The following is a 23474-nucleotide window of genomic DNA, read 5'->3' on the forward strand; positions in this document are numbered from 1 at the left end:
ATTTTCCAGTGGTTTGCTATGGTACTCTGAGCAAATCAATTAAGTTTTCAGTCTGTTTAGCCTATCTGTGAACTGAAGATAACAGTATGCTCATTTTCAAAGGAGTATTAGGGAATTAATTAATGGTTATACAGTATTTTGGGGATATGAAATATTATAGGAGTTTTGAGTTTTATTATCCCCATCTGTTCTTTGTCTTTGAATCCTGGGAAAAGGATTAGCAAATGTGGGATACTGTGGGAATCCAGCTGTGAGAAGAACACGCAGCCATTTCCAGCGCTACATGCAGAGCAATATAACAGCTCTTTGTTTCTTTGATTAGCACTGGCCTGTCAAGTCTCCTGCAATGAGTGTGAGACTTTGCTGGTGAGCATCTGCCACGTGGTCCTCTGCAGCTCTGGCCACAGCACTTGGATTAGCTCTCTGACCTTGCTCTGTCCCTGGGACCAGCTGCATTTGGCAGACAGGACGGACAGGAGACTGTGGCCCTGTGCTGCAGCTGGGAAACACAATACCTCCTTAAGCCCACTGTAAGGGGAACACTACCCAAAACTGTGCTTCCCTTCTCTATCCTGTTGGAGTAATGCCTCTGGATTTTGTGCAACTAGGGAGCATTGGATGCATGTCCTGCTATATATCTAAATGGGCAGTCTCAAATATTGAAGAAAAGTAGACTTGATCAGTCTGCAAATCGTTATGGCTTCACTTCCCTGAAGGGCTAAAATCGCTTACTTGATGCTCTACCTAAATCCCAATGCATTCTTTTTTTCCCCTTCCTCTTTGTTTTCAGGTGTTAAACGATACGGAATCTTCTACAGACAAAGATAAAATAGCAGGCCTCCTGACAGAAACGTTCTCCTCAATGAAGAAAGAACTGGACTCTCTGAAGGATGCAGAAGAGCTTCCAAAAGATAAGGAGGCGCTGCTGAAGCCACAAGATAACCCTAGCCCACTGAACGAGGGGTGTGGTGCCAATCTACCGAGTCCTAAGAGTTTGGGAGATGAGCAGACACTAGCTTTGTTGGAACAGTACTCGGAGCTATTGCTGCAAGCTGTGGAACGACGCATGGACAAAAAACTCTAAGAGGGATGGCTTTCAGGTGTTTGTGAATACACAGAAATAATTGCAAGAAGAGGACCACAGAAAGAGCTTCAGACCAATGCTATCATCAGCTGGTCTAGGGCTGGTGGGGATTCCTTTATAAATTGATTTCCTCAGGCTCTAACAACTGACTTGTTCCAATTCTTAGCAGTGTGCTGGCCACAGTTTTAGTATTTGTTTCCTAACAGTCTTCAACTTCCTGTCTCTAAACAAAGTCTTGAAAGTGGAGTTTGGAGAAATTGCCTTGAAATTTCTTCATAGCCAGGAGGTCAGGATGTTTGACACCTAAAAATACAAAGAAAATCCAGTTTATACAAGAAATTCTGAACTGCTGACTAAAAGCAAAGGAGTCCATGTGAAGCCAAACCCTTCCTCTCCAAGACTTCATGAGAATCAAGTATCAGACTTTTAATGGGTTTATTTATTAATTTATTTCTCTTGACTGTTGCTTTATGCCACATTTGTGGCTGTTATATTTGTCCTTTAAAAAAACCTATCAATCCCTTTGCCATATCCCAGCGAGAAACAATCTCTGTATTATAAATCCCCAACAGGGAGACAGGCTGGAGTGTCTGTGCAATTAATGAACTGTTCTCTGCTTAGATCTTGTCTTGCTGTTCCTGCTTTTCCTGCCTTAGTTTTGTTCCCTGCAGTAATCCTGCTGTTGTTATGACAACCCTGTCTGCTTTGCTATTGTGTCAAGACAGTCCCCACGCTATTTTATCTGCATTCACCTCCAGGGAAGGCTCTGTGTCCCTTGGGCCATGCTTTGGAGATTACTTTATGAATTCATTAGTGGTATTTTTAATCTGAAATTTGAATACTTCAGACTGGGTTTTCTGCAGACATATTAAAAATTAAATTTAGATACAATACAAAAGTTTGTTTCAGCCACCTTTCATGATTAGGAATTGGATACTGACTTTGATGTTGTTATGATTTATTTGTGGAGAAGTGACATGGAAAAGCTGGTTTCCATCTCTTACAGCATAACTCTGGATTTGAGAGATCTTCAGTGCCATGGCTCATCTGTGTCATTTGTTCATTTCACTGTGACAGGAAAATGTTTTCTCCTTGCCTTTTTTTGAAAACAGAATATTTACATCCCAAGAAAGCTGGAATTCTCTTACCTTTTGTAAAGCTATTTCAAATCCTCTCAGAAAATTATTTCCTTAGAACTTCAAATGAGATATTTGGGGGTGTGATTACCACAATTTCCCCTGCCTCTAGGCTCTTTGCTTTTCATGAATTTCTGGTCTGAGAAACAGAATCTTCTCTTCTTGCATTTGTATGTGCAATATTCTTCTTGCCCTGTGGAGCTTCTCTAAACCCATGCTAACTTGTGTCTGTTGTGGCTTAAGATTGTCCAGTGATATTTTTTAGGTCAATGATATAAGCTAAGAAAAAAAATTTAAACCAATGAAATTCTTCAGCACCTTCCCCCTTACTCCCACTCCTTTCATCAGCAGGGGCAAATACACAAAATATTTATTTCTGCCATCTCCAGTCTGTCTTGCATTTATTTTAAGGCAGAGCAGTGTAATGCCAGTTCATAAAACCAGTGCAAGCAACAAGAACTTGGTGGGAGCGAGACTGCTAGCATCTGTGCAAGTCAGTCAGAGGCAGCCAGACTGCATCACTTGGTTACAGAGGCTACAGGATGGAAGCAGTTTTCTTTCATTTTACTGTCCTGGCTGCTGTCTCTGAAACCCTGTGGCACTTGGAAATGTGGTCTGTTGACTTCTCTGTCTTTCTGTGACTGCAGATCTGCAGTGCAGCCTTTTTTCTGCTGGTCTGGCCAGACTGGCATAGGACAACCTATTTCTCCTGAGTAACTCTAGGGCTGAATAATCTGCAGTTCTGTCATTCCCCTTCAGGTTTGCTGCCTGATCACTGCCAAGTGCTTCAGGACATGGCAGTATGGGGAACACTTGGAGAGCTTTGCAGCTGCTTCTGCTTGTAATTGAAATCTGCCTAATCATGTTTTGGGTGTCCTTGCTAACTTTTCCTTCCATGGGTTTGTACTGAAATTTTAAAGGGGTTATTTTCTAGCGTTGTCTCTGCACTGTATTGTGCTGAATCAGCTGGTGTGCTCAGTTCCATGGGCAACTTCTCTTGCACAGACAGGTTTTGCAAAGGAAGGCAAGTTGGAAACCAGAGAGGAAATTTCTGGCGGTTTCTCTGAGTGGAAAGGTGAGCTGGAGATGCTGCAAGTGGAATGTGATAACAGTCGTGCTGGGTCTGTGATGGGAGTTAGTGTGAGTCAAGCTTGCTTCTGAGGTGACCAGTTCCTCCACTTTCAGACTGTGAACATATGTCCTAGTATACAGGAAATGTCTTGCTCTACTGGGGCCACAAGACACTCAGGAAAAATAACAGTTCCTTGAACCCAGGTATATTTTGGTACTGTGATAATGGTTTAGGGTTCTTTATATTACTTCCTTGTGCAATTTTATACCATTTTATTATTTAAACATTGGGTAGTGACAAAAAGGTCAGAGATGATACAGAAGAGCCAGTGGCGAGAATGAAATTACCATGAAGGTAAAGGGCAACAACCAGCAAAGCTGGCATAGAGGTATGAAACAAAGCTCCTTGCAAATAAGTTGTGTGAAGCAAATCTGATTTTTAAGATGATCAGAGAGGGTTTTGTTTCTTGGAATGGATTTTACTTGGATCATGGCTGTATACAGGAAACCAGAGGTAAAATCTGATCAGAATGATGGCGAGAAAAGTGTTGGGCAAGTAGATCAGTTGGAGAATGGTTGTGTAGTTTAAAATAAATTTAGAATAGTATACGTAGGAGACTCAGGAAAACAGAGTAGAAGTAGAGATGGTCTTGGTCTGAAGAACACCATTTAGCCAATACCTGTGAATGGTACAATACCAAAAGGCTTCGGGAAAGTAGATATAGGACTTGAAGATGGTGATCTGTAATTGAAGGATGAATTGGAAGGAGTTTGTTTTTAAATATGTTCTATTGAGCCTCTTGCTTCTTCTCTTGCTGCTCTCTAAGCAACTACTTTTTTTCTTGAATGACAAAGTCATGAGCTGCTTGTTCAAGGCTTTGATATTTTGAATTGATTAGAAGCCCAGTGAAGGAGACACTGGTGCCACAAGTTTGTTGCTGAGAGGGGTGAGGAGATAGTGTTGCTCTTTCTAAGTTAAGACGTATCCAGCTAATTCTTCCCTCCTAAGTTCCTATTGCTGGCAGTAGGAAATATTACTAAAACCTCTAGTTTACAGAACAAAAAGAGCATAAATGCATTGCATTTGCACCTTGTGAACATGTTTCACTGCAGGCTGTCCATTGGGCCAGGTAGAGAAATAATGAATGGTAACTGCCTGGGAAGTGAAGAGGCTTGTCAGAGGAGGTAATAAATTCGAGTCTATCCCTCTTATTGGTTTGCAATCCCTTTTACTGGTTTGTGTGGGTGTTAGCATAGGCACCTGCACAGCAAGATAACAAAGCCTGAAAAAATAGTTTGAACCTACCTATCCTCTTTGCGTATATTTTCAACTCAACATTCCTGGTCAAAATGGGAAGTTTTCGGTTTCTTTTCCATCTTGCAAATCATACTGCTTTGCCTGTGGAACCCCTCAGTTTGTTTAAGGGCTCCCTTGAGCTGGGACAGTAGGAAGGGCTGCAACCTGAAAGGGCAGCAAACTGTTGTATTTCCTGCTGCAGACAGGTAACCCCTTCCTCCTCCCCATCCCTCAGCGCCACGCAGGAGCTGTGTGTATGGGAGTTCACCTTTCTCCCACCTCCTCTCTCAGGCTGTCCTCTCCTTTCCACGCGACCTCCCAGGTGACGACTGGGGCATGGCCTTACAGCAGCCCCCTCCCCAGCCTCCCCGTTTTGCAAACTTCATCAGGACTCAGAGGAATTGGGACGTTTCTTTCTGGGAGTAGAAACATACCAACTTAATTTTTTAAAAAGAACGAATATGTATATAATTATATATAAGAAAAAAACCACGAAGTGCAGGTATTTAAACACCCTTGGTAAATTCGTGCATGTATACAGTGTCTTCCCCCCAGCCCGCTGGATGTGTAGCATCCAGGACACTAAATGACAAAAACCTCATTGCAATGATAGACAGGTCTTCTGGCAGTCCCCCGAGAGAGCAGGTGGTTCCTTCTCTGGGTAAGCCCGGCGTGTGCCGTGTTTCGGATGGTGACACGGGGCGGCCGCGGCCGTGTTCGTGTCACCTTCGTGTCACCGGGGACACGCGCGGGGCCGCCGCGTTCGGAACAAGCCATGTCCGCCCGCGCTCGCCCTGTTCCCCCCCTCCTGCACTGCCCTTTTCCTTCGCTCCTTTAAAACACAAACAAAAACCCCTTCCTGTTTTATTTATAAATGCGTGTTTTTATACTTTTGGCTTTAGGTAAAACAAAATAATACATTGTCTTGGGTTTTTTTAATTATTATTTGGGAAAATAATTAAAAAATCCGTTTCTTGGGTTTTGTGGGGGGGTTTTGTTGTTTGTTTGGTTTGGTTTTTTTTTTTCTTTTTTGGTCGCTTTTTTTTTTTTTTTTTTTTTTTTTTTTTTTTTTTTTGCACTGTGAGGCTCCCCTGGGAGCTGTTTTTAACTCTGTATCCATTTGTACTTCGTGTCTTAAACAGTTTCAATAAAAACGTGACCATTTGTTACCGAGCTGCGCGCCTCACTCGGGAACTGCGCCCGCGGTTCGTTTTCCGGGGGCAGGGGTGGGCGGGGCCAGGGCCGGAAAGGGGCGGGGCCAGGGCCGGGAGGGGGCGGGGGTTGTGATGGGGCGGGGCCGCCTCAGGCGGGGCGGGCCGTGCATGGCGGAGGGCGCGGCGCTGCGGGCCGTGAGGGGCTGCCTGGCCGCCTTCCCGCGGGAGGCCCGCGGTGAGCTCCGGAGCGGGGCACGGGAGGCCGCGGTGACCTTGCCCAGGGCGGGCAGCAGTGCTGGGCCGACCCCGCCGCCGCCCCGGGGCCCGGCCCGCCCGGTACTGCCGCCTCGGCGAGCGGCAGCGGCCGGGGGCTATCGGCGGCACCCGCTGTGCTGCCGGCATGATGGTTCCGTGGTCAAGGTGAAGCAGAAAGGCCGCCGCAAAAAGAAACCGCAAAATTCGAGAAAACGGTTCTTTAATGGTTGTTTCTCTGGGTATAAAGTAGCAAAACAAGGCAAATCATCCTGTGGTATCACCTCTGTAAGGGAGGTGCACTTCCTGTAGCACTGGCCCTTTGTCCCTTTATGAGATTTCCCTCTGGCTCTGAATCCCCGCTAATACTCTGAGTTTCAACAGAGCGATTCTGCATCAGTGGGGGGCCCTGCTTGGCGTCAGCGTGGGGAGGTGCGTGAAGCCTGTGTGCTTCTCCCGGGATGCTGAGTAACACTGTCTGTCATTTCCCTGGACAGAACTGGGCTGGCCGGAGTCCGTGCCCTATCTTGATAGGCCTCCGTCCCCGCTGGAGTTTTATCGGGAGTTCGTGAGTCCGAATAAACCCTGTATAATTCGCAACGCCATCAGCCACTGGCCGGCCCTGAAGAAATGGACCTCAGCGTACCTCAGGTATGACAGTTTCAGGTGACCTCACTAAAACCCCCTTGGTTAAATTCCGCTGTTGTTTGTAAGATTAGCTCAGATTCCTTCCTGGCTCTTTATGAAGGTGTTCGGTCTTGCCAAGGTCAGGTGTGTCTTCCTTGCCCAAAGATTGCCCCGCCAGTTCCCATGCAGCGGGAGGGATTGAAACCCACCCGTCTGGAGTAGGGCTGTAAGAACAGACTGACTTGTTTGTGACCGAGCATACCTTGTTTTCTTCAGAAAACTAAATAATGAGCATTTTAACAATGACCGAAATTTTAAAGAAAAGTCCATCTTTAAGAGAAGATTTATGGTTAGACCTAAAATCTGTGGGTCAAATCTAATTCTGTGGGGTTTAAAGCTAAATATGGAACTAAGGACTGTTAGCCTCATGGGGTTTGTATCTGTTAGTTTCTGTCCACGCCTTCTCCCTGCTCAGTTGCGTTTGAACATGTGAACCCCTGGATCTGGCTGAGTTGAATGGGCACAATATCAAGCTCTGCCATGATTGGTGAAAAGAAGTGGCTGAAGAGGACTTTCTGTCTGCACAGAGGAAAAGGGAGCTCCTTTGTGAACTGTCCTTTTAGGAGAGAATTCAGAGAAGAAAAAGAAACTGTTACCTTGATTGGAGGGAGTAACTGGAGTAGAATGCCAGAGTCCTTACCAGACAGCAGAAAACCTCATCTAGAGACACCCATCAATGGAAAGACAGGCATCTTGTTTTTGCTGCTCTTGAAACATGTTTTTAAAATAACCAGTATGTAACACATGAGCTAATTGCAGGCCTGGATATAAGCCTTTGATTTGTTTTGCAGGGAGGTGGTGGGTCCCAAGGTGGTGAGTGTGGCAGTGACACCAAATGGTTATGCAGATGCAGTGTTTCAGGACCGTTTTGTCATGCCAGAGGAGAAACAAATGCCTTTCACGGACTTTTTGGACATTGTGGAGAAGAAAGTGACCTCTCCCAACGTATTCTATGTGCAGAAGCAGTGTTCAAACCTCACTGAGGAGTTCCCTGAACTTGTCTGTGATGTGCAGCCTGACATACCATGGATGAGTGAGGCACTGGGTAAATCCTCAGTCTCTCATGTATTGAGTAAATATTTTGCATGGAGCTTTAAAACAATCACACTAGGTAGTACATGGTAAATACTTGTTCTCTTTCTGACTGCCACAGCTCAGTTTGGTTTCATCTTCTTAGAATGCAGAAGTGGTAAAATACCTAATAGTGTAATCCAAGTTTTGGGGTTGGATTAATCTGAAATCAGTATCTCTGTTGTGTATTGGGATCCTCACAACTGAAGAATGTCATGTAACACTTCTTTACATGGAGTGGCTTTTCGTTGATCTAGAGTCATGTTTTGGCACAGTGTTTGCAGTGTAGAAGGAGGCTGCTGTTGTTCACAGAGTGCTATTTGCAATGAAATCTGTCATAGTTATGAAGGAAGTTACAGGACAGAATCTGGCAGAAAATTATTTGGAATGTTTTTAGAAATGACAATTTTTTGTTGCTGTCTCATATCTCTTTTCCCTAATCATACAGGGAAGAAGCCTGATGCTGTGAATTTCTGGCTTGGGGAATCAGCTGCTGTGACATCCTGTATGTATCCTATGGCACTGTAAATCTTCTGATGATTTCAGCATAAGTTTTAAACTGGATTGTTTTGAGCTGGCTCGGGAGAATGGTGTGGTTTTTCTGACAAGGCAGTTCTGTTTTAACATGTTTTTTTGCGTTCTTTATTTTGTCCTCTGCAATTTCCTGCTGCTGTGTCTGAGTGCATTTACCTGGCATTGTTTCAAGCAAGGCACTGACAATTTGCTTCATTGAATGTATTTGCTACAGCATCATGTTGTGATTTTCCCACTGGCTGCAAGAGGAAGAGGCAGTCTGATAATAACAGGGAAAGCTGATACTCTCAGTTTACTGTACTTTCTGCTGCAGAGAAGGAAATAGCTATGATTTTCTGTCTTTCTTCACATTTCTCTTTTTTCCCTCAATCCTAGTACATAAAGATCATTATGAGAACTTGTACTGTGTGGTGTCTGGAGAGAAATATTTTCTACTGCATCCACCGAGTGACCGTCCCTTCATCCCATACGGTACATCATTTTGCTGTGCAATGTGTCTGAAGGTTGGAAGAAGGACAGACCAAACCACTGAAAGATGTGAAAAAAAGGAAGCAGTGGTAACATTTTGGTGTTCATGCAGTGTTACACTTTCCAGTGTGAACAGAAAGTTCTTCTGTTTCATGCTGCAGCTAGATTGCAATATCAGTGTTACTCTGAGGCCAGGCTTTCCAGTCCAGTAAAGTAATGGGCTCATTGTTTCAGATCTTGAGTCTTATGTCCAGTTCTGAGCCATGCGAGTTGGGTAGGACATTTAGATGCTGAAGCAGGTCTAGAGAAGGATATCAAAGCTGGTGAAGGTTCCAGAGGGTAATTCCTGTGAGGAGCAGCTGAAGGAGCTGGGCTTGTTTACCTTGGAGAAAAAGAGATTTGGGAGGAAATTACCACTCTCTAGAACTCCCTGAAAGGAGATTGCACCCAGGTGGGGTCAGGCTCTTTTCCCAGGCAACAGTGACAGAAGGAGAGGTAATGGTCTCAAGCTGTGCCCAGGAGAGGTTTAGATTGGACATGGGGAAGAATTTCTTCACATAAAGGTTGATTAGATGTTGGAATGGACTGCCCAGGGGTGTGATGGAGGCATGTGCCTGGAGGTGATTAAGGAAAGAATGGATGTGGCACTTGGTGCCATGGTTTAGTTGACAAGGTGGCATTCAGTCATACCTTGCACTTGATGATCTCAGGTCTCATCTCTTGATGTCTTTTCCAACCTAATTGATTGTGATATTCATGACAGTCTCCTCAGCTGTAGAATATTTAAATTATTTAAGTATTTTGTTAGTGTTGTAGCATGTTGTCTTTGATGTTTTACAGGTTTGGATTCTCTCTTGGCTTTTCTCTAGGAAGAAAAAGCCAGGAAGCTAAAAAATTAGTTGTATTTTAATGGAATATTCAAGCTACTAACTGACTCTCTGAAAACTGAGAAATTAAGAAAGAGATTATTATGGCAGCAGTCCTTCACACTGCCTGTTTTCTGTTTCTTTATGTGCGTTCCTACGTGCATAGCAGTAGCTTTTGTTGCAGTGCCATCTAGAAGATGGACAGCTTAACTTTGTCTCATAAAACTTAATTTTCCCTTTCCTTGACTTTCAAACCATCAGATTCAGTGGATACAGAGTGCACTATGACACAAATATAATTTGCTAGATGTGTGCTGCTACAATATTTTGCTTATACTGTTCTCATTTTGTTCACAACCTTGAAGTCATGGAATCACAGAATGGTTTGGGTTGGAAGGGACCTTGAAGATCATTGAGTCAATGCCCCTGCTATTCAGTAGATCACATTGCTCAAAGCTCCATCCAGCCTGACCTTGAACACTTCCAGGGACAGGTCATCCACAAGTTCTCTGGGCAACCTGTTCCATTGCCTCATGACCCTCATTGTTAAAAAATTCTTCCTTATATATAATCTAAATTTACCTGTCTCAGTTTGATACCATTAACCCTTGTCCTGGCCTTGGTAAAAAGGCCTTCTCTGTCTCTCTTATAAACCCCTTTTAGGTACTGGAAGGCCACAATGAGGTTTCCCCAGCATCCTCTCTTTTCCAGGCTGAACAACCCCATCTCCTCAATCTTTCTTGGATTGGTAGTGGTGTATGTATGTGAATGTACAACATAGATGTGTGTTATAGGAGTCCTACTTTGTAAAACAACTTACTGTTAAAGCACAGAATAGAGATCATGCTTACATTTCATAGTGTGTAGTACAAAGAGAATTCCATCGTTTTGAGCATTAAGGTAATTAATGGAAGGAAACTGTCTCCGGGGAGGGCTTAGAAAACCACATGTGCTGAAGCAATGAAAGAAAAGCAACCAGCAGTATCTGAAGCAGTTGATCAGCCCTGTCAATTAAAGTTAGAAGTGGAAGGCTGGCCACAAGCCACTAAAAACTCTTGTGAGTGCTTCTTTGGTAGACTGACCTAAGACAAAGCACCCAGCTATGGAATGATGTATATGTCAGGAGTGCATTTATACCTTCTGAAAAGGAAAGAAGACGGTCACTCAAACAAAATAGGACTAGAAATACAAATGGGCTTGGAGGAGAATAATTATTATTTAGACTGACTGAAAAAAGTATATTAAGAAACTGGATAAAATTTGAAATGGAAAAAGAGAAGGATAGTAAGTACAGTAAGCTGAAAATGGTTTTGTCTTAATTTTTCATGGTGAAAGTGTGACATGCACTGCCATCAGGTTCTCTGAATTGTGTGATTTAATTCTTTCTCTGGTTCAGAGCTCTATCAGCCAGCAACCTACCATGTATCAGAAGATGGTTCATTTGAAATTGTGGATGAGAAGACTGCAGAGAAGGTAAAAAGTTTGTAAAGAATGCAGTTAATACAGTGGGGAGAGTTTGGTGCATTGCTGAGGCCTCAAACTAAGAATACTGATTGATATTTAGAAATCCTTCCTTACTGAAAAGAGAATGTCTAGATATTTCACTTGTATTTTACTATCTGCAAAGGATACCCAGCTTCCAGAAAAATCTTTTACTGCACACCTGAAACCATTAATATCATAAAGTGTTGCTTTGCAATAGACTTGAATAGATCCACTAAAGAACTTTTGAATGCATCAACAATAAAGGAATTGATTTCATTATGCCTGAAATAAACCCCTCTACATTCACCTTCTTTTGGCCCTCTACTCAGGTCCACAGTAGTATCATCCGGTGCAATAAAACATACCTGTCTGAATTAATAAATTGTATTTTCTTAGTAGTAGCAAATATTTATTTGATTAAAATGTTTAGATCTGGAGGCACTTTAAAGATCTCAGTAGAAGCTTAATCCCTTGCCTTTTGCCTCTGCAAAGTGTGAGTTATATTACAACAGAACTTGAACTGGGGCTTGTTCTCTGTTTCCAGAGTGGTGCTCATGGAATCTCATTCCTGTAATGCAGCAAGGTTGGAATGCTGAGGTTCATAATTCTGTAGGGCAGAGAAAGAATTAATGCAGGCAAGAGGGACTTCCTAGCAAGGAAGGTTGTTTTAGCTGCTAGGAGTAAAAATTACACCAGAGAGCTAATGAAGAAGAAATTAATTTCTAAAAAGAGTGGTGCAGACAAAGCATTTAAGTACTGAATGTAGGAGGAACAAGCAGCTTAAGGGGCTGGAGGTGTTTTGAAAGTATGCCAGGAGACTGCAGTTTCATGGATGACATTTATTGCCTTTTCTCTAATTAAAATGTATCACTGAAGGAGGCACATCTTTGCATCTTTGACCTATTCCCAGTTGAATGTGTAAAGCTGTGTAGTTGTATATGTTTTGCTAGACAAAGTACATGTTTTGTAACCTAGTGAGTTTGATTATCAGTTGTTTTTCTAGAAGCTTGCTGGAATTTTTTGCCAGGGTCAGTGCCATATATACATTCTTTTGCCTTTAGGTGCCCTGGATCCCTCTGGACCCCTTGAACCCAGATCTAGAACTGTATCCAGAGTATGCTCAGGCAAAACCTTTACAGTGTACAGTAAAAGCTGGTGAGATGTTATATCTGCCTTCTCTCTGGTTCCATCATGTTCAGCAGTCACATGGCTGCATTGCAGGTAAAATAAACAGTATTTCCAGATACGTTTTTGAACTGTGGTAGGTGTGCAATAGATATATCCCACAGCAAAGCATCAGTGGGACCAAGTTCCTTTAAGGTTGTCTGCCTCTCTGCAGGAGGGAATAACCATCTTGGTAGATCCCATGAAGCTGCCTCCTTGCAGTCTGTTTTGCTTGTAATTCATAGCTTTGTTGACACAACATGGAAGACACTCTGTTTTCATATGAGCTGAAATCTGCTCTGACCTAGCCTCTTGCCTTGCTAATAAGGTTGTTTGTATTACTGTTCCCCTGGACTTACCAAAAGTCTTATAACTGCTTTCTTTGTAGGATTTATCATCATCTCTCTATCTCTTTTTTTTTTGTCTCTCCCCAAGTGAAATCCAGAATTTCTAGCATTGCTCATTTGGTACAGGTGGAGGGGTGGGGATTGTACAAAGTATTATTGTTATGTCGTACAAGTTTTGCAAGGTTTAAGGAAGAGATTTGCTGGAATTTTTGCTTGCCTTTGTCTGGAATAATCCTGATAATGCTGTTCAAGAAAAAAGTATTTTGAACAGCGTAACATTAGTATTTGTATAACGCTGCAAGTGTTGCAAGCCCTTTTTTAGTTTTTGTGATTCTGTGAGAAAAAGACAATCAAGCAGTAAAGCAGTAATTCTGATTCATTTTTCCCAGTGCTTCTGCATCAGTCCCTAAAGATTTTTTTTTTTAAAGTAAAATTGTTTCCAGCTTCAAGCTCCTGGCCACTTTTTTTTTTTCTCTGTTTAGCAGAAGTACCAGAGAGTTTGAGTTTATTTGTCCTTTAGTCTGTTAACTGCAATACAGTCTGTATACACTTGAAAAAATCAATATTCTCTGGGTCTGGTCCAGTGAATATCTGAAGCTAGAGCATATCCTCCTCCAAGGAGCATTAGTACAATATTACAGGGTATGGCTTCATTTTCCTGGGAATCATACCCCAAAGTTAGCAAGAGAAACAGAATTAAAGCACTGTCAAATTTGTGACCACTGTGAAGTAGTGGTCATTTTACCATCCTTTACACAGGAAGAGAGGTTCCTATCCAGATGTTAAACTTGGCAGTTTGGTATTTTTTATCTAAATCGAGGATACATTTTCTCTTCCTAAGCGTTTTGCCACCATCTGCTCCAATGAATCTCCAGCATAGATTCTAAAGTTGCTTTGGGTTAAGACAGAGTTGCATCGGCAGCACTATTGAAGAACTCCATTGTTTGCTTATGTTCTTTTTAGCTGTAGTCAGATTTGCTCATTTCAAAGTTCAGTCAGTCAGAAGGAAAAGCCTGTACTAACTGAACTGTATGAAACAGACTGTGAACACATCTGTAAATCATTATATTCTAGCCTTAAAATGTTTTCCCTTTTTTCTGTCTCCTCAGTGAATTATTGGTATGACATGGAATATGACATTAAGTACAGCTATTATCAACTACTAGATTGTCTCACAAAAACTGTGAAAATGCTATAGCAGCCGTGGGAGACTCGAGCTTCTGATATCTGTTTCTGATGTGAAACAATCATCAGCATCTGTGACTGGAGTACAAACATGATTCCCCGCAAAAGAACTGAACGTTAAATTATGGTCAACGAAGCCTGATGAACACATCATGGCCATTTTTCTTGATTTCAGACTGCAGACCAATTGGGCAGATTTTTTGGTTTGTAAGTAGAACTTTGATAATAGGATTTTTAGGCCTTTGCATGTTACCTCGGTGATGGTGAGCAAAATAAAATGTGAGGGGAGACAATCCAGGTTTTGAAAATCCCAAAATGGAAGCCTTGACTGTTTGTTCAGACCTGCAGGTTGTTTTCATAATAATCCAAGTGGACAAGGAGGGATCTGCTCTATGCATCAGGCTGCAATAGTCCAATGCATGCATTCTGCTTAAGGCAAAAGTCCGTCCTGTTGTAATTTTCTAAGTTTAATGGCTGTGGTGTTTTGATTGTGAGAAACTATAACTTCTGCAATAAATAGGTCAGTTTAAAGCTTATTTCTGTACTAATTTATTTTTTTCCAAAGTAAACAAAGGCTAAAGGACACCTAAGAGGACATGCAAAGGTCTATGTTGGCTATTTTCCAATAAAAAGCTACACATTTTTATTGCTGTTTTTTATTTCTTTTCACTGTTGTATTTAAACATAGCTGCATCCTCTTGCATCCTGAGGGATGGTTTTGGAGTTGCTCTGCCAGATCTGCAATCAGTCTGCATATCTGTGGTCTCATGGCATGAGGTGTGATTGTGCAGCTTGTAAGCTCATTGATTGTTTCATTCTTTTGTCATTAATTGCTGCCTAGTGCATGGCCAAGTCGTTTGAACCAGGAGCATGGATCAAACAGCCATAATTCCCATTTGTATTTCCACAAAATGGGATGATACTACTCACATGTCTGAGACCCTCAGGGGGTCTTCTAGGACTAGAAGGCTGTTAAATTCACAAACATTGCAAAAATAGCATTGTTGTTTATGAAAAATAAAAGCTGGTGTTTACGGTAAAATCTTCAAAGAGTTGCTTAGAAACATTATCAATATGGGGAAATTAATTACTGGGAAGAAAAATGTAGTAATTGTTTGACTTTGTTTCTTTTGCTCCTTTAAAGAAACATAGTTATAGTATAAAGTTTCATGTTAACTTATGATGCTTACCTAAAAGATGCATAACCTAAAAGCTTGAGAGGGCTCGCGAGCAGGCTTTGTTTCGTGGCTAGATGAAGATGTCATGCTGCTTAGGCTTTCCAGCTTGTTCGTGTTTATTGTGCCCTGGCAAAGGTTCCCAAGCCAGTTCTGCAGTCAAATCTGGAATTTCCTTCAGCTGGGGGGCTCGGCAATTTGGCTCTCTCTTTTTGCTGCTTTGGGGTTTTTAATTTAGTCTGTCTCTGTGATCAGAAGTGAAAGCTCTCGCCAAGAACAAGTGCCAGCCTGTGCCCGCGGGAGTGGCCGGTGCCACCCGAGGCGGACAGTCTGGACGGAGGCGTGCTCCGAACTACGTCTCCCAGCAGCCCGTGCCGGCCGGCTGAGGGAAGTGGTGACGATGATTCCTCCTGGACTTTGAGCAGGATTTTAATCCCGAGAAGGGACAGGTCGCTGGGACCCGTGTCTCACGCAGTTCCAGGCGTGCCTGGCCGCAGAGGAGGGCCGCAGCTCGCCGTGCAGCCGGGCTGGGATGGCGGCGCGGGTGTCGGTCCTGCCGGCCCGCAGGTGCCTGTTCGATGAGCCCGTGCAGATCCGTGTGGCCGGTCTGCGGCCGCAGCAGGCGGTCACCCTCCGAGCCAGCCTGGTGGACGAGAGCGGGGAGCTTTTCCAAGCCCACGCTCTCTACAGGGCTGGGAGCAGCGGCGAGCTGGACCTCAGCCGCTCCCCAGCGCTGGGGGGCAGCTATTTGGGAGTGGAGCCCATGGGGCTGCTCTGGGCTCTGCAGTCCAAAACGCCCTATAAGCGGCTGGCAAAGAGGAACGTCCTGACCCCGTTCTGTGTGGACTTGGAAGTGTATGAGGGCCATAGGGACGTGAGCCGCTTGCTGGGAAAATGCACTCATGAACGATGGTTCTTAGGAGAGGGGGTGAAGAGGATTTCGGTCAGAGAAGGTCGTCTCAGGGCAACCCTGTTCCTCCCTCCTGGTGAGTTTGAATTCCGTTCTGGTTTTCCAGGTGTGACTGACACCACATCTTATGCCCCGCGGTCCTGAATGCAGTCAGCAACCCAGAGCAAAGCCTCTGCTAACACTTCCCTCAGCCTGTGCCTGATCCAGGCACCTGGGTCAACACAGCAGAGCAAAGAGCAGCAGGTGTTGCCTGGGCAGGGCAAGAGCCAAAGCAGGGGTAATGGTGGTGCAGGGAGGACAGCAGTGGTAACACAAGGCGTCCCCTGGTTGTTCTAGTTGAGTGTCTTGACCTCTCCTGCAGTGAGGGCTTTGTCAAAAAATGTGGTTTTCCCCAGCTTTTCTGTTTAGCTGACAGGACAAAGAGGCCCCTGGTCCTTGGCAGAGCTGTGATGTGTGACAGCTCTGGCCATGGAGTGAAGAATGACAAAGCATGGTAGGAGCAGTGGACTTAGGCTGCAGCCAGCCTAGGCTGAAGAACCATGCCCTCAGTAGCTGCTACAGATCTCCCTGCAGGTTCTGGACCCGTCTTTCTGTGTCTCTCTTTAGCTATTGAAAAGCCAAAGAAAGAAGTCACTTCCTGACTGAACAGCTGGACTGCATGGGACGCTTAGGGAGATGGGAGACAGATGGGAAAAGCAAGATGCACAGGTGCCATGTTTACAACTCTGTACACAGACAGTGCTCAGAGTGGATCCTGAGCAAAGTTGCTTTAAGCCTGAAGTGTCTCTGTTCCTTGAATGGCCCTTAGGTATGGCTATCTTGCTCTGTAATTAACAAACAGTCCCTTGCAGCTACAGCAATGACACACCTTGTAAGGGAAATCTGGCTATGAGAATGGGCAGACCAGCATCAGGAAAGGAAGATCCTATTGTTGCAGGAGAGCTGAGGAGCTCAGGGGCAGTTACTCAGATCTTACTGAAGCCTGAACTGGCACAGGTCAATTCTGGCGTTTGTGAGTATCTTTCATAACCCAAGTATCCCTCCATGGCATACCTGCTAGCACAGTTCCTAAGGAAGAGACACTTCTCCAGTAATACTATTTCTTCATTGATCCTCAATAGCCTAAGGACTTGTAGGCCAATGCCAGCTGAAATTCAGGATGAGAGAAGGATGTCCAACTTGTGAACTTCCTATAATGAGTTCCTAAGAGAGAAAAGAAATGTGCAAATTCATGTTCTTACAGTCATTTTGTGTGTTCCTGAGAATGATACTCACCATGGAAAGCTTCAGAGGATGATTTTCTTCTGATATCTACTGTCCTGATGTGTGCTGAGGGGGCTCCACAAAAGGACACCTGTAGGAACTTTTCTTTTGGTTATGTATACACCCTCCTTTCATTGCAGGAACTGGCCCATTCCCTGGACTTATTGATTTGTATGGATCTGGAGGAGGCCTTGTTGAATACAGAGCAAGTCTCCTGGCTAGCAGAGGCTTTGTGACTCTGGCTCTTGCTTACATGTCCTTTGAAGATATCCCTACTATTCCAGAGATTCTTGAACTGAGCTATTTTGAGGAAGCTGTAAACTTTCTGCAGAAGCAGCAGCAGGTAAGAGACAAATTATGGTGCTTTTCCTGAAACTATTTTCCAGTTTGCTAATCAGTTCCTAGATTAGAAATACAAAATTGCTTAAGCAGGAAATACTAATTTTTTACTAGCTTTGTGTCTTTTAAGATTTTAGAAGGGGAAAACTCCGTTGGCTTTTTTACTGTTTCTGAGATATTACAGGCTTTTTATTCTGAGCAAGTTTTGCAGACGGTAATAAAACACTCTAACAGCAGAATCCTTTACAGTTGTAGCCCTGGAGGTGTGATATATCATAAGAAGCTGAGGCTGTGTTTAAACAAGTGTGTGGGACAAGAAAGACACTTTATGGCAATGTATCATCATACTTAACCCAAAAGTGACCAAGAGAAATCAAGTAGCATTTAAAATTTTAATGCAATGCTACTTAATGTGTATTTGTTTTGCAAAGTTATTTACTTTCTGTCACATGGACACCAGGATTGTAGGCAGTGTGAGGGCAGGATTTAGCCTTGCTTGTCTTGTTCCTCAGAGAGCTCTGAAACATCTAGAATTCAGTGTGAAGGACCTTCACTAGAAATAAGTTGATTTAAACAGCTATTGGGCTCACTTAGCCTCAGGTGTAATAAACGTTATTCTTCCAAGACAAAGCAGAAAATAACAGGTCAGCTGTAGGAGAGTATAGAAGAAACCACAATGAAGAAAGTCAGTGCAAGTAAACCCAGGCAAAAGTGGCTTGGAGAGAGGAGCAGTAAAAGACACTGTGCTGGGATGTGGAGGGAGCAAGGACACTTTGTCTATACAAGTCACCAGGAGACAAATGTGTAACAGGGGCAGAAATGTTGAGGAGCTGTAGAATTCATAGTCACTCTTTTGGAGGCTCAGCAGAGGGATAGATGAGGGAGTAATATAACCTGAACAGAAAGAGGGAAGGGGCAAAAGGTCATTGTTGAATGAGTGAGAAAGCAGAACTGGAGAGGTTATGTCAGCTCAAGAAATAAGGACTAGAAAATAATATTGTTTTCATAATTCTGTTTCAGGTGAAAGATACTGGGATTGGGGTTTTGGGCTTGTCTAAAGGAGGTGAACTAGCCGTTTCCATGGCTACCTTTCTACCTGGCATCAAGGCAGCTGTCAGCATATCTGGAAGCACTTTTAATTCCTTCGTTCCCCTGAGGGGGGATGGCTTCACTATTCCTGTCCATCCATATGACTTGAAGAGGATGAAGATCAGTGATGAGTCTGGGCTAGTAGATTTTTCAGATGTCTTCGATGATCACACGGACCCGGCCACTTGGGATTGTCGCATTCCTGTGGAGAAGTCTGTAGCCAAATTCCTCTTCCTGTGTGGACTGGATGACATGAACTGGAAGAGTGACCTCTATTGCCGGGACGCTGTTCAGCGCCTCCGGCAGCACGGCCAGGAAGCGGAGTTCTACTCCTATTCTGGAGCAGGGCACCTCTTGGAGCCACCATACTTGCCTCTGTGTAAAGTTTCGATCCACAGGGCGCTTGGGATGCTGGTGTATTGGGGAGGGCAGTGGAGAGAGCATGCTAAAGCCCAAGAAGATGCATGGCGCAGGATACAGGCCTTTTTCTGGCAACATCTGATGGACTCAGACATCCCTAAGAGCAAGCTGTAGTGGAAGCTGTCATAGATGCTGGCCAGGGATGGTATTTCAGCACTTACTGGATCTTGGAAACTCGCCAGAAGTTTCCTGGACTGCCTTCCTCTAAACCCCACTGTTGCATAGTTGTTTGTTTTCATTCCTCAAATAATTTCCCATTTTTAGTTGAATTTCAGTTGACTTCTGGCCCCAGCTTCACAGTAGATTGGCACCATGTGATCTGTGTGCTCTAGTCTAAAAACAACCCAGCATCCCATCATCTAAATCGCATTTGTTCTGAGCTATCTTTGCCCTCAATCTGCAACCATCTCCTTTCATAAGAGAAAATACTCTCACAGGAGGAGTTTGCTATTGAATGGTTTAGTCTTGCCCCTTTAGCTAACCTAGATATAAACAGCACTTCTGCCAACCCATTAGTTCACTCATCTTTCCTCCTGGCATATTGTTTTTTCCCATTTCATAGTAACAAGTTTGCAGTAGTTCTGACATCTCAGCTAAGGGAAGAGGCACTCTTCTGGTTTAATCAACATTCTTTTTCTGGAACCTCAAAACCCAGAAGTGAGTCTTACGCAGGCTACCCTGCCTTGTATCTCCTTCTGACTCAATATAAGTTCCATATTAGGGTAAAGTTTTCACTGCACTACTCTGTGAGTGCATTGTGCAATGTATCTGTGTGTGCACAGTTTGCTTGAGATTATCTGAATGAAGCCTTCAACCATCTGTGCACCTGACAATATGTTAAGGAACAATCCTGGTGTAGCCACAAGCTGTTACTTCACCTGATTGAAGAGGTCATGAGCAGAAGTCCTCACCTCCTGTTGGGAAGAGAAGTGATAGAGTCTGCAGTTTTGCACAGTGTTCAAGATGGGGGTGATAGAGATATGCCAAGTACTTGCTCTCCTATGGTGAAATTTAGTTTGTCTCCATTTTGGAGGGGAACAGTAAAGCCACTGCTGCTGAGTTACCAGGAGCCCAGTGAGGTGGGCTGCCTCAGTGGTCTTGCCACTCAGCAGACAGCTCTGGGCTCAGTGACAGCTAAGAAATGCCACTCTTCAAGAGAGAACTAAACTCACCTTCTGGGAAGAGTGTGCATTTTCTTACCCTTTACCAGTGTCCAAACCTGCCAAGGGGGCTGCAATCTACCTTGTGCTTTTGTGGGATAGTGGCAAACAGCAGCAGTGTATCAAATGGCATCAGTGAAGCAAATTCTCCCTCCTGGAGAAGTCAAGACTCACACCCTGACCACGGAAGCATACAGGAACTGGAAGTCTGCATTGCACTGAGATCTTGCCTTTGACAGTGTAGTCCCTGGTTTCCAGTTCCTGCTGAGACAAAAGCCCTGTAGGAGCCTGGATCCTGCTGAGGGAGGAAACATGCCCTTAGTTTTCTTGTTTCAGGGAGCAATGGTTACTCAAAATGAGCACATTGGGCCTCAGAGGGCTGGGAACTCGCTTGTACAATATATTCAACACAGACTGTCCCTTTAGGTGCTTCTGGTTTTCCTGAATCCCCTATTCCTCAGACTGGTGGATGGGTACCATGTAGCTGAAGGTGTGAGCAGTTACAGTGGGGACATCTCTCTCCTGCTCACCCATACTGATCATCCATCAAGTTTTGTGCTGTTGCCTCTTACTTGGGTTCTGTTTGTCCCTTGTGTGCCTATGTCCTGCATGGACTGTGGTTGTTCCAGAGGTTTAGTGAGTGGGTAGGACTTGGCAGCAGAGTAACATATAACAACAAGGAAAGTCAAACGCATTTAACCAGTTCCATCTGAGTAAGGGACATTTCCTTTTTCCTCATTTTTCTGTTTTATTGAAGTAGTCAAAAAACCTTGGGCTGCTGATCCACATTTTCCTCAGACGCAGGGGCTTAGGCTGCGAGTTTCTCTGTGGTATGAGTAATTCTGTTCTTTTATTTTCACTGGACACAGTGAAGTTTATATAAAACAGTGTGTTGTTTTCCAGCCTGTGGGATAACTCACATCTATTTTAATCTCTTCTAAGGGGAAATTGAGCTTTCCCAGCTTTCAATGGGCAGTTTACAGATCTATACTTTGAATTACAAAATTGTGACCTTCCAAGAAAATACATTATCTATAGGAAACTACCATTACAAATAAAATTACTTTCCATCAGTAAATCAACAGTGTGGATGCTTTCATCCAGTTATGTTGTCACATTTGGCAGTCAGGTTCACAGAAAACAGTGTTGAAAATAGAGGATGAAGGGAGCTGAGTGGTGAATCCATCGATGGCAACAGCACACAGGAGCTCTTTCTTTTGTTGCTCTGGAATGAAAGGTTTGCTACCCACTTAAAAGCCCTTTATTTATTGGATGGCATCTGACAAGAAAGACTGAAAAATCTGATTTAGCTGAGCAGCTCTGTGGCACATACAGGAAAACATTCAAGGCAACTCAGTTGCACTAGGAATGCTTTTAAAATTCAACTCAGATTTGAAACTTATCTTCAGGGAATAGAAGCTGGAAACTGATGTCAGACTAATATAAAATAACCTGAAATGGCTTAATTTCAGTAAAACACTTCTGCCTGTTCTTCAATGTGTTCTTCAGCATTTTGCTGGAGACTTTGACTACTTAATGTTTCTTCTGCTGAAGAGATGATTTAGACCAGTAGGGCTAAGATCGTATTTTTTTTTCAAGACAATATTCTTCTAATTGCAGGCTGTTGAGTCAGAGTGCTTTATATAGTCTCTCCAGGCCTGCTGAATACAGATAGCATTATTCAAGAACACTGTGAAAGTTATTATTTAATTAAAGATAATAGACCTTTAGCTGCAAGAGATTCTTTGCCAAGCACAACTGATAAATCTAATAGAAGTTGTATGGGAAAATCTGTTCTTGTAATCTGCTTGTAATTGAAAAGTGCTTCAGATAAAATAGAGTATCAAAGGACTAGCTTGAACTGAAAGATCTCGATTCTTAGTCACCCACTGTGTAGCACTCTGCACTGAATTTCTATTTTGAGGATAAGAAAAGCTTGTGACAAGCCTCTTAAGAACTGGGAATCTCCCCACATGTAAGCTGCTATGAACAAGTTTACTATAAAGGAACAGTATGTCTTGGAAAGCTTTTTTAGGGCAGGATGATTTCCCTAGCTACCATGGAACCAGGAAACAATGGAAAGTGCTGATTTGCCCAATACATTCTTAAAATTTTCCATCTTTGCATTGAAAACTGACCCTGAAACATTTTGATACACATACACTATGACTTGGAGGAAACTGCAGAATGAAAGAAGTCAAAATGCCTTTATTAGCAAAAAGTGAACCACAGGTGCAGAAGGGGAAACATTTTTGACAAAGTGGCTGTCTCTGCAGAAGTAGTGGGTATTTGAAGCCTCAGCGGAATTTTAATAGGGACTATGCTGAGCAAGAAGATTTTAATGCAAATGTTCTTCTCTAAGCCTAGGAACTTCTTCAGGTGAAGCAGTGTCTCTGGGTGGCTTCTGCCAGCGAAGTTGTTTCATGGCCACAGAAGAGGAGGAATGAAATGAAAGATGAGCATATATGTTGTGTGGTGTGATTTAGAAGTCACTTTTCTCCATGTCTGGTTTCTGTTCCCTGTGTGTGTTTGAAAGTCTAAAGACTTAGGGGTTTTTTTAATTCAAACCTTGTTCAGTTCCTTAATACATTACCAGGTCATTTGTTATCAAGCTGTGGGATAAGACCAGTGTTTAATGACAAAATATCATTCTAGTATTTTGCTAAAAAAAATTATAATTCTACCATTTCAGAAAAAAATCACAATTCTCCACTTTTTAGTGCTGTGTACATGTTATTCAGAAATGGAATCTGAGCCAAATGTAGTGTTAAGCACAGAGAAAGTGATGCTTTGTTTAAGTTTGGGCACAAGAAAGATTAATATTTCCAATGAACTAGTGCTCCTTGCAGCATTGACTGCAAAATATCCCTGCTATTTTTCATTGCTGAGGACAAAAATTAGAAATGCTGAATCTTAAAAAACTGTCTGTACAGAATTCACATTAAACCTAAAAATGTCAGTACCCTGACTCTGGATAGCACTTAGAGAAAAATAAATTAGTTACATTCTATTTATTTAGGATTGTATCTTTTCAATTACTTCAGCTGCTGAACTTTGAACATCTTGTCTTTAGACTGGGAACTTAAGTTTACATTAAAATCACTTCAGTAAAAAGTGTGGGTTTATGCTTTTTAAACTCTTAAGAGTACCTTGCTGCACGTAGGGACAGTCATTCCTTTTTTCTGGTTAATGATCCAAGAGGTAATCCTGTGAAAAACAGAACAGAACAGAACAAAAAGAAGATTAAAATATTCTGCTGGATCAAAGAAGGAAACAGCAGGAATGTGCATGGGGTTATCAGGAGAAGCAGGGGTGAG

The 23474-nt window shown here is 43.1% G+C and overlaps 3 protein-coding genes across 7 annotated transcripts in view; all 3 read left to right on the forward strand.

Annotated features, from left to right (window-relative positions):
- Nucleotides 1-5799, forward strand: part of MAPKBP1 (mitogen-activated protein kinase binding protein 1) — a 100785-nt gene extending 94986 nt beyond the window's left edge. For all 5 annotated transcript variants that reach the window (XM_063398578.1, XM_063398582.1, XM_063398580.1 and 2 more), the window contains one exon: nt 791-5799. In XM_063398578.1, the coding sequence (XP_063254648.1) occupies nt 791-1084 (294 nt within the window). In that variant the 3' untranslated portion in view covers nt 1085-5799. The remainder of the gene's footprint in view (nt 1-790) is intronic.
- Nucleotides 5800-5865: 66 nt separating this feature from the next.
- JMJD7 (jumonji domain containing 7) lies at nt 5866-14445 on the forward strand. Its single transcript, XM_063398585.1, has 8 exons — nt 5866-5977; nt 6492-6645; nt 7473-7726; nt 8201-8257; nt 8662-8757; nt 11017-11093; nt 12167-12326; nt 13726-14445. The coding sequence occupies exons 1-8, from the start codon at nt 5875-5877 to the stop codon at nt 13812-13814; spliced, it is 990 nt and encodes a 329-aa protein (XP_063254655.1). The 5' UTR covers nt 5866-5874; the 3' UTR covers nt 13815-14445.
- Nucleotides 14446-14583: 138 nt separating this feature from the next.
- LOC134551227 (acyl-coenzyme A thioesterase 1-like) lies at nt 14584-23271 on the forward strand. Its single transcript, XM_063398584.1, has 3 exons — nt 14584-15962; nt 17290-17492; nt 18509-23271. The coding sequence occupies exons 1-3, from the start codon at nt 15509-15511 to the stop codon at nt 19109-19111; spliced, it is 1260 nt and encodes a 419-aa protein (XP_063254654.1). The 5' UTR covers nt 14584-15508; the 3' UTR covers nt 19112-23271.
- The last annotated feature ends 203 nt before the right edge of the window (nt 23272-23474 follow it).

The sequence above is a fragment of the Prinia subflava genome, chromosome 5 (genome assembly GCF_021018805.1).
Source record: "Prinia subflava isolate CZ2003 ecotype Zambia chromosome 5, Cam_Psub_1.2, whole genome shotgun sequence".
In the NCBI taxonomy this organism is placed as follows: Eukaryota; Metazoa; Chordata; class Aves; order Passeriformes; family Cisticolidae; genus Prinia; species Prinia subflava.

Coding starts and splice junctions, on each gene's coding strand:
- JMJD7 (XM_063398585.1), top strand. CDS start 5,875: ATGGGGCGGGGCCGCCTCAGGCGGGGCGGGCCGTGCATGGCGGAGGGC. Junction 7,727..8,200: donor ATGGATGAGTGAGGCACTGG/GTAAATCCTCAG, acceptor CTAATCATACAG/GGAAGAAGCCTGATGCTGTG. Junction 8,258..8,661: donor ATCAGCTGCTGTGACATCCT/GTATGTATCCTA, acceptor CCTCAATCCTAG/TACATAAAGATCATTATGAG.
- LOC134551227 (XM_063398584.1), top strand. CDS start 15,509: ATGGCGGCGCGGGTGTCGGTCCTGCCGGCCCGCAGGTGCCTGTTCGAT. Junction 15,963..17,289: donor AACCCTGTTCCTCCCTCCTG/GTGAGTTTGAAT, acceptor CTTTCATTGCAG/GAACTGGCCCATTCCCTGGA. Junction 17,493..18,508: donor TTCTGCAGAAGCAGCAGCAG/GTAAGAGACAAA, acceptor ATTCTGTTTCAG/GTGAAAGATACTGGGATTGG.